The sequence below is a fragment of the Scleropages formosus genome, chromosome 21 (assembly GCF_900964775.1).
Source record: "Scleropages formosus chromosome 21, fSclFor1.1, whole genome shotgun sequence".
Classification (NCBI taxonomy): Eukaryota; Metazoa; Chordata; class Actinopteri; order Osteoglossiformes; family Osteoglossidae; genus Scleropages; species Scleropages formosus.
In genome coordinates this window covers 9,100,239-9,110,663 of record NC_041826.1, presented here as the reverse complement: position 1 = coordinate 9,110,663, position 10,425 = coordinate 9,100,239, and the positions used below count along the sequence as shown (strand labels likewise).

Here is a 10,425-nt window from a genome sequence, read left to right as displayed (position 1 = left end):
GATACGGTATATATAGATATAAATATCAGGATTCGTCTATCCTGAGTTTTGTGCACCTGCCTGTGTGATGAACATTGGTGCATAAAGAGGAAAGAAACAAACTAGGTTTACTTAAGATTCACATGTCTGCGACTATGTCTCTTTCTCTTAACGTAATGCACAAATTGGATTTTCTCTGAGATGTGCGTCGCTTTGGAGAAAATCGTCTGCTAAATGAATAAATGTAAATGTAAATATATGCAGTATATAAATGTATATATGTAGTATATACAAAAGGATGTGTGACAAGTTATGACATTATAACTATTCAACAGCTGACTGAATGCATAAATACATAAATCACAGGAAATAAGGACAGTATGTGGATAAACATAACACCCATAGAGTTAAAATAATGGGTGACAAAGTAAAATGAAAAATATGGTGGAGGGATGAAGTACAAAAAAATTGATAAACATAGTGCTGGACATTGAGTTTTTTATATGTCAGCCCTCTATCAATAGTTTATTTTTGTGCCTAAAATGATGGAAATTCTTGTAATGAAATATATCCAGGCAACTGTGATGCTGTGGATCCTGCAAAACACAGCTAGAAATGTATTAAGTCGTCCTTCATTTTTAACAGCTTGAAATGTTAAGGAAAAAGTGGTGTTATCCCCACAGAAAGGACTACTAGGACCACACGGTATGGCAAAAGCAGAACGCGTTGTTCATGTAGGTGACAGGGCTCTTACTTACTGCAGGCTCTAATCAGGAGTGACGCACAGTAATGGTGTTTTCTCCGTTTACAAGGCACACGTTATCATAGAAAGACTATATATAGACTATAAGATGCTTTCCAAGTCATTGTGCGGTAAAGAAAAGGTTTGATCTGCATATGTAATGATTTGCATTTTCAGTATTCAACAATATATTTCTCGTAATGTTTTAATGTGCAGAATACTCCTCAAACACGCACACGCAAAAGAAAAACAGGATTGCGATGTGTATGCGTACGATGGCACGGAGACTTTGGTTTAGTAGCACCGCAACTAAGATACAGCAAAATGGGTTACCACTGAGTAAAGAAAAGGGGTGGGATGGAATGAGATGGTTTAATGTGGCATATAAAAGACAACTGGCTGTATTTGTATAGTAGAATAGTGCCACATGATTAATAAAGCAACAAATAAAAATATTATATATTAAATGTTATACTTATTTATCACCAAAGTTAAACATGTAAACTGCATTTCTAGATCTCCCCCATGCTCTTCTTGAACTCTTTAAAGGTTATGTAAATGTCCACAGTAACACTTGCACAATCTATAGCCCTAAACACACATCATTCATATGTGTTTTTTTCCACCCAGACTACAGAAGCTGACTCTCTTTATTCTTTCTGCATTTGTCCGGACATATTACTCTTAGATACACACACGTGAGCCGGAGTCTAATCTGGCAACACAAGGCACAAGGCTGGAGGGGGAGGGGACGCACCCAGGAGGGGACGCCAGTCCGTTACAAGGCACCCCAAGCGGGACTCGAACCCCAGACCCACCAGAGCACAGAACCTGGCCAAGCCTGATGCACCCCCACACCCCCTTCATATTCCCTATATACATACTCCCTATAACTTGGACTTAGATGGTTTCAAAATTAATAGCAGCAAGTGATTCATTGAACAGGGCTGGTGTACAACCTATATAAAGGTAAATCACTGTAGTTGACTAGCTTACACTGTAACTTAAGTCACCTTTGGTAAAGGCATCATCTAATCAAAGGTTATAATAATAACAGTAACTAACAACAACTATTCTTTTTAACAATAACCTTATTATTATTATTATTATTATTATTATTATTATTATACCTGTGGCTTTTGAAAAATCTTTCTGGTTTTATTGGCCTGTTGTGGCCGCTGAGCCCTCTGCGCCCTCCTCAGGCCGCTGAAGGAACTGCAGCGAGCCGGGCCGTTCCCGGTGTTCTTCCTTCCTGCATCCGAGTGCCACGTAAGAGCAGCAGCGGCGCTGCGTGTCGAGTCCGCTGGAGGAGACGCCACAGGAGCGCCTGAAACCCGTCGAGACACAGCGAGGAACCGGACAAACATGGGCGGCTCGCAGAGTGTCGAGATTCCCGGCGGAGGCTCCGAGGGTTACCACGTCCTCAGAGTGAGCAGTCTCACCCCGCTACGCCGTCGAGCCGCGTCGTGTCGCACGAAGCCGCAGCAGGACGAGAAGAGACTCGGCGGCGCCACAGCCCCAGCCGGGCCAGGCGCGCTAAATGAGGCCGAGGCGTCTGCTGTGGCCTCCTAGTGATGCCCCAACCTTTGGGGTTTAGTTTTAATTTTTGCCGGACTTTTCGGGTGAATAATGCGTTCAGTGAAACACGCGCTTAATTAGAAGTGTGAAGAACGATACGGGCTCGCTTGTTTGTCATTTTACCCCCGGTTAATATCGGGTCACGAGAATCATCATCAATGCTACCTTAAGCTTAGCCAGTAGCTAAGTGGCTAACCTGACAGCTCGTTCTTAATGAAAAATGTTCAGCATTTAAACGAATGTCCGCACGGGCTGCACTCTCTGACACGTGTTAGTTTATCATCACTCGGCTGTCCAAATGTAGTCGTGCGTGTTAGTGTTAGTTAGTAGCTGTCATACCTGTACAACCTGTCCTCAGACGTGTATTGTCTCCTGAATTCAATTGGTAGGCAGGAGGGTGTGGAGCTCACATACTGACATAGCTTCTTAACTTGTTCTTTCCTTACTTGGCCAGTGTGTGTTGCTAGGGGTTTGATCTCTACAAAGAATGCAGATCTTATGGAAATTCACACTGGCCTCTCTCTCTCTCTCTCTCTCTCTCTCTCTCTCTCTCTCTCTCTCTGTGATTCAGCTACTAATGCTTGTAGTCCACCATACCGATGAGAGGCTGTGAGCTGAACACATGCATTTGTGTGTGTCTTTCCTGTGTTTGCAGGTACAGGAGAATTCCCCTGGTCATCGGGCAGGATTGGAGCCCTTTTTCGACTTCATTGTGTCAATTAATAATACTAGATTGGTAGGTCCTTCCTGGTCCAGTAACCCAGCAAGAAACACATATTTCCTTATTCAAACACACATTTCCTTATTTTCTGTGAGATGTAAGTCACTTTGGAGAAAAGCATCTGCTAAATGAATAAATGTAAATGTGTAAATGTATTCATTTAGCTGTTAATTTCCTCCAAAGCAACTTACATTGTTAAGCTGCTACTGTTTTTTTCTTTCTAAACTCATTCTCTTGTTATATGTCCATTGACCCCCAAAAGGAACATAAATTAAGGTTGCTTAACTTATAGGGAAAAGTATCGATTCCTAATGAAATTGCAGTGTCAGAAAAACCTCACGCAGCTTCATAAGTTACAAGTCCCATGAAAAGAGTAATAAGACCCAGAGTGATCATTTTACTCCTTTACGATTCTTCATAAGGGTTTGAGTCAGCAGGTCACTTAGACCCAGCCAGCAAAGATGCAAAGATCTCATTAATCCTTGCCGAACTGTACATTCTGCTCTCGCTGTTCATGCCAATATGAAATAGGCATTATCTGAATGTTAAATAAACTCATGGATTGCATGGCATGAATTATCCTTTATATAACTTTCCTAGACAGTGCAGTTTCATCCTGTGAGTCGTATGCTATTTGCGAGTCTTCCATTGCTGTGGAATACCAATGTGTTTTATTTTGGGGACGTCCGATGGGAGCAGAACAAAGACAATGACACTCTGAAGGACCTGCTGAAGGCCAATGTGGAGAAACCGGTCAAGATGCTGGTGTACAGCAGCAAGACGCTGGAGCTGAGGGAGACCACCGTTACCCCTAGCAATATGTGGGGTGGCCAGGGCCTTCTGGGAGTCAGCATCCGTTTCTGCAGCTTCGAGGGAGCCAATGAAAACGTGTGGCACGTGCTGGTGGGTGCTCTGTCGAACGGTCGGGTCGACCCTTTCGCTCTTATGACACAGTACGAGTTACGTTGCCTAGATGCTGTGAACCAGTCAGATAAACCTTTTAAGTGAAGCAAAAAATTAATTTAAACTCTTGCCGAGTCCAGCGACATGTTGTCATTCATAATGTATAAAATTTATTTGTGGAACAAACCAAGGACAGTGTAAACTACTGCTCTGTTTGTTGAACCCTCTGTGCTTCGTGTTCTTGTTCTTTCATATTTCAATTAAAATTCTGTAGGGCTCTACAGCTTTTTCCATAACCCGGTGCATGTTGACATAAGGACTGGGATGGTGCTGTATTTCTACTGCAGGCAATTGAACTGTGATCCCAGCAGGTCGCACCATCTGTTTAATTTACTGCTTGTAAACACTGCACATCTACTGTGCCCAGGAAGCTCCACTCACTAAATGATCATGGTGGTAAAACGTTGCAACTGGCATCTTTGCGTGAGGAAATATATTAATAAGTGCTGACTTGTTCTTTTATTGCTCTTTGTCCAGTTAAAATTCCCCCAGTCAGGACTACATTTTGGGTGGCATGGCAGCGCAGCAGATTGCGCTGTTGTCTCACCGTGCAGGTTCGAATTCAGCTCAGTCCGTGCAGATTTTGCATATTTCCTTCAGGCGATTCAGTTTTATCATTGGCTCTGAAGCATCTGCAGCATTTGCATGTCTGAGTGAAGCTGTGGCTACCCTGCGATGGACTGGTCTTCCACTCGTATTTTTGGAGTAGGCTCCAGACTACCGCGACTCTGACTAGGAAAAGCAGTTAAAGAAACCGAGTGAGAATTTTCATTGCTGTCTCACCTTCGTTTCCATATTTGTGTTGTCACTAGGAAGTGGAGCCCAACTCCCCTGCTGCCTTGGCAGGATTGAGACCACACGCAGACTACATCATTGGAGCGGATACAGTCATGAATGAGGTGCGTCAGTCCTTTGGCTAATTTCTGCAAGGTTCCTTACGTTACTTTTGTAAATTCAGTGACTGGTTTTACAGAAAAGTCTTGCAGAGTGAAGACGGTTGTGAATGAATGTCTTGCGTTAATTTAGGGTTCTATAACTCATTAATTTCTCCAGTCAGAAGACCTGTTCTCACTTATTGAAACGCACGAAGGCAAGGGTCTGAAGCTGTACGTGTACAACACGGACACGGACAACTGTCGAGAGGTGGTCATAACCCCCAACAGCGCGTGGGGTGGTGAGGGCAGGTACTGTATGGCCCTCGTCCTCCAGGGTGGCGGTGCACAAAAAGAGAATGTGCCCTAACAAAAGAATATCTGGTCTTGTCCTCTCCAGCCTGGGCTGCGGGATTGGCTATGGTTACCTGCACAGGATACCCACCCGTCCCTTCGAAGAGGGCAAGAAGATCAACTTTACAGGGCAGGTTCCCAGTGAACCTGTTAATCCCATGAAGGATGGTTTCACAGAGGTGAGGCTTCACACAGACTGCTGTTTCTGAAGCCCATTTTATAGCAATTCGCAACCAGAGAATAGATACCAACAAACTTTGCCATTTTCACTCATCTACAGGAAGTCAGATGTTTAACTGTCAGAATTTTGTGGTGACACTTGCAAGAACTTTAAAGATTCTGAGCTCCCGGGTTTTGTGGAAAAGCTGTTGTGGAAATTCGCAGCCAAAATTAAGTCGGCAAGGCCTGTGTAACAGGTCTCGGGGAGAATTAGTAAACTTGAGTAAAAGTGTTCAATGCCTAGAGTCTTAACACCCTTAAATGGCTGAAATAGTAAAATTCCACCATTTATATTCATTTGCATTTTGTTGGGGTTTTTGGCCAATTTTCTGCCATCTGCCACAATAATGTGGCCTCATTTCACTGTCCTGTAGAAAGTCTCTGAACTGCTGCACTTGCTCAAACCCTCATCATGAGTGCAAGTGGGATTCGAGTGCAGAAGGTCATGACTGTGAAATAAGGTGTTCATTTTGCTTATTAATTGCTTGGCTAGATATTCCTTCCCTGAGCCATCCATCAAAAACTCGTCTCTCTCTTTCTCTCAGGTGCAGCTCTCTGCTGTCACTCCCCCACCTGCTGTGCCTTCTGCTGCCCCTGGGCTCGAAGAGGGGTTGTCCAGCCTGTCAATCACCTCAGCCACACCCACTATCCCAAGTGTTTTACACACAGGTAGTATCTCTTTTTTCATACCATAATGTTTCATGCGTGTCCTTTCTCCTCTCATGGTGAAACCCACAGGTTTACTACATTCCGTTGAAGTAGTTTTCTGTGTAGTTACTGGATCAAAATAAGCTTGAACCCCTACCCCTTTTGGACTGCTGTGTTCATGACTTTTTTGCCTTGTGTTAAAAGGTGTCCCAACTGTGCCTCTATTGCCCACACAAGTGAGCCCGTCATTGACCACAGTACCTTCCATCGGCCCTGCCACCACACTGCCCGGTCAGACACACTCTGTCCCGTAGAGCCATTGGCTCAGTTATTTAATACATACGCTTGTGTTTGAGATTTACTTACTCTTTGCTCCTTTGTACCACACAGGTTTGACTACCTTACCAGGGGGTCTGCCTCCCCTCCCCAGTCTGCCAAACATTCATCTCAGTATACCAGACTTCAGCGCAGGTTCATTGCCCCCCATAGGGGCGCTTCCACCAACTTTAACAGGTATTTTAGACTGCAGACTGTGTGTAATGTGTATCAGACAGAGGGATTCGTTCTAACAACGGCCTTCATCAACTAATCAGCCAGTCTCTAAAAAACAAAGGGGATTCTTTTATTGATTTTGAACATGACCATTTTGAATATCAAATTAGAGAGATGAAATTGTTAGAATTCTTAAAAGGGAAGACATGAGTACACATCTGTGGTTACAGGTGATTTAGAATCCTTCTTGTCTGTGTTCCTACAGGCTTCACCCCGCTGCACCCCATGCCTCCGATCAACCTGCCTGGCATGGCCCCTCTGGCTGTGCCCACCATGCTGCCCCCAGTCACAGGCATGACCCTTCCCCCATCTATGACCCCTGTTCCCACTGAGCAGACCCCAGCTCTTATTCTGGATGCCACGTCCTCTGCCAGGTCCCTAGGTGAGGACACACCCACAGAGACGGTCACTGCGGAAACCCATTCCCCACAATCAACAGAGGCACAGGTGTCCTCAGAGTCCTCATAATAGCAACGCTTCCCCATCCACTTCCGGCTCTCGCTAGAGTATTTATTAATTCGCAGGAAACATCACACAACCTGTTCACATGAACCCCACGTACAGCGCAACACACATCCAGCAGAGACGACGCTAGGAAAGACAGCGCTCTGCTGCCTGCAAAGTACGTTCAGAGCAGAACAAGGACATCCCTTCCTGTCTTTCTGTACAGCAGTGATTCCCCCCCCTTCTTCCCCTTGTCTTTGCATCACCTTTGCGCCATTTCCTGTGGTAGACCCCCATAATCTCCCGTTCATTATTCATTTGAATGGTTTGTGATGGGAAGTGTTAGGCTTTCTTTCAGTTTTTCTTTTTTGTTTTTCATGACTGAGTTTTGGAATCTGGGAATTTATCAGTGTCTCTTGAAGGAGGGATTAGCCATCCTTTTCCTCAAAGGTCCCACTCTACAGGTTATATTTACTTGCCAGTAATTACTGATGGGTCTGAGACACAAGGTGATGTGATTTATAAAAGCAGTTCACCTTTGAGACTTGGGATTTGCTGTCCCTTTCTAGTGCAGTCTTGGGTGATTTCTCACTCTTAGCATGTTGTTTGCTGCAGTAAGGTGAAGTGACTGAAAATTACAGGTGCTGTTTGGTTGGAAACCAGAGGAGGTCACTGTAAACCACATATATACAACACCTTGTTCACATACTCGAGCAATAAACTCAAGGAATTTTACACTATTCCTCCACTAGTCATTGTCTTTTGTTCTATTTTCAGTTAAAATCAAAACCTGTGTGTATATACATACATATATATATATATATACATATACATACATACACACACACATTGCAGGTTTTGGTTTCAAAGGGTGTTTTCGGCGCAGCAATCTTATGCTACACGATTTCTTGGTGGTAGAAGACTGGTGAATAAATGTTAAATGAATGATATAAACATGGCTGTGCAGCAGTGTAACAGGTCAGTGGAGCAGGATTAGTTTATTTAGCGGATGCTTTTCTCCAATGCAACTTATAACATTACCCCATTTACAATTATTTGCCCATTTATATAGCTGGGTAATTTTTACTGGAACAATTCAGAGTAAGTGCAGTACTAAACTTTGTCAAGGTTACTATAGCAGGAGGTGGGATTCAGCCCAGATCCTTTGAGTGCCAGGCTGCAGCTCTAACCACTGAATCACATGTTGGGCTGCTGGAGGCTGGTGCTGACGCTGAACACGGGGCAATACCATGACTAGCAATACAGAGGAACCAGTCTTCCAAAGCAGGATTCTGTTGCAGTGTCAACTGATGGATGTATTGATGAAAGCTGGCCAGAAAAAGCTCGCTTGCAGAAAAAAGAGATCTCTTTGAAGGAATGTATTAACACCTGAGGCAAAAACAAAAGCAAGTAACCTCAAATACATCTCAAAACTAAATAGCACCTCACAGAGGTTTAGTGCGGTTTTAGGTTACACGTCTACAGGTCTGGCAATTGGCCAATGGCAGACAGGTTCGTCCGCTAGACTTCGACGGCCTCTGACACTTAGCGGTTCCCCCGTCTGCATCTGGTCAGAGACTGACACCTCCAGCGAGATTCAGATGCATGCAGTTCTTAGGAAGGTGGAAACTTCAGGTCAGTGTTAGTGTGAGGACATAACAGACAAAAGGGGCTACTGCTGTCACAATTACTTAATCGCAGCTGGGCTGTAAATACATTAATTCAGTTGCCCAGGGGAAGCCCACCCACCCACCAGGGATGAATAGACAAATTTCTCATTCGTAACAAAAATAGGCAGCCTTGGAGGAAGAGTTCTGTGTTTTCAGCCACGCAAAGTGTGAAAGATGCACTTTGCTGTCAGGTTAAAGTTTATCTGACACCTGAAGGGTGTCCAAAATCTGCTGCTATGCTACTGTCTGTAGTGTGTCACATGCAGCTTAACTTGTAAATACATCTATGCATCAGCAGTCCGTAAACAACACCTTGTTGAAATGCATAATAGTGCAATACTGTATCACTACATTCCATGATAAACTGGATACCTAAAAGTAAGGAAAACTATTGTTTATACCCAAAACACTTATTTTGGCATTTTATTCATTTAGCTGATTTTCTCCAAAGCTTATGAGGTTTGTATGTAATACTAAGTACAATGATTTACCGAGGGGAACAGCAAGGTATTCTTACTGCATCAACTTAGGGTTAGCATCTTAAGGGTACTATAACAGGAGGTGGGACTGGGATTCAAACTATAAGGTCCAGCTATTGCAAAAGGTCAGTTCTATGCTGCCTCCGGACCATATATGCAAGAATATCCTTAAAGAGGCGTTTAAGTTTCTCAATATATTTAATCACAGGATAAGATCTCTGCCTGACTGTGGAAAATTGAACACAAAAATGTAAAACCAGCTAAAGGTAGTTTTCTAAATGTAAATTAAAGGCCATTTGCAGATGCACACATTCCACTCCAAAGCAGCGTTGCAAACTCCAAGCACCCCAGGTCTACAAAAGCCCCTGGACTGCCAGGCTCAAGAGTGAGAGGAAGGTCAGCCAAACAGCAACGAATGTTCATGCAGGAGTTTCCCATTAATTCCAATTACGAAAGAACTGCTCTGCACCAGTCGGCTCAGCAGAGCAGGACTCAGTTTTGCTATGTCATCATCTACTCCTGGAGAAACTTACCCCATTTTGACGACATGCATAAATGAAACCAGTGTTATGGAAGCACGTGAACTGACTGATTTTCTTTAATGACAAGTATTTCCAGAAAGCCATGGTGCATTGATGTCTTAGAATCATGGTTCATGTTGACCCTTTAGCCTACATTCTCTACAGTTTCAGCAGCACCTTGAGAGACAGTCATCCTGTTGAATGTACAGTGGAGAGGACGCTTGCTGCATAAAGCGGTATGAGCAGTACCTTGTACTTTGGGCACGAAAGTGCAGCCTGTCAACAACTGGTAGTTTGCAAGAAAATATATATATATTTTTTTAAACAAGCATTAAATCTGGTTCATGGCCATGAAGCCAATACTGCTAATACTGACAAAAGGGAAACCAACTGGTGGTCTTCTCTTCCACGTCCAGATGACTAATTCTGGAGCATAAAGAATGTGAATTCGTTCCCTACCGCTACAGCAAGAGAAGTGACAGGACTGGACTCTACCAGGCAGTATCGGTAGTTTCATGGCAATGGCTTTTTCAGCTTCTCTGAAGGCAAGTGCCGCAAGTCACACTGCCCCGCAGCCGACTCCCCTCATCAGCATGGTTGGGAATGGAAAAAAATTCGCAAGACAGCTTCTAGCCCAAGAAGAGTCTCATGACCAAATTTTACACATGCTGCAACTGGAAATA

The 10,425-nt window shown here is 43.8% G+C and overlaps 1 protein-coding gene across 1 annotated transcript; it reads left to right on the top strand.

Moving 5' to 3' along the window:
* Positions 1–1,958: 1,958 nt before the first annotated feature.
* Positions 1,959–7,812, top strand: gorasp2 (golgi reassembly stacking protein 2). The gene is made up of 10 exons (XM_018728814.2): positions 1,959–2,149; positions 2,955–3,035; positions 3,720–3,923; positions 4,796–4,882; positions 5,037–5,167; positions 5,256–5,388; positions 5,974–6,097; positions 6,281–6,367; positions 6,467–6,589; positions 6,834–7,812. Exons 1-10 carry the CDS (start codon positions 2,087–2,089, stop codon positions 7,094–7,096), a joined length of 1,296 nt encoding a protein of 431 aa, XP_018584330.2. The 5' UTR covers positions 1,959–2,086; the 3' UTR covers positions 7,097–7,812.
* The last annotated feature ends 2,613 nt before the right edge of the window (positions 7,813–10,425 follow it).

Coding starts and splice junctions, on each gene's coding strand:
- gorasp2 (XM_018728814.2), top strand. CDS start 2,087: ATGGGCGGCTCGCAGAGTGTCGAGATTCCCGGCGGAGGCTCCGAGGGT. Junction 6,098..6,280: donor CCCAAGTGTTTTACACACAG/GTAGTATCTCTT, acceptor TTGTGTTAAAAG/GTGTCCCAACTGTGCCTCTA. Junction 6,590..6,833: donor GCTTCCACCAACTTTAACAG/GTATTTTAGACT, acceptor GTGTTCCTACAG/GCTTCACCCCGCTGCACCCC.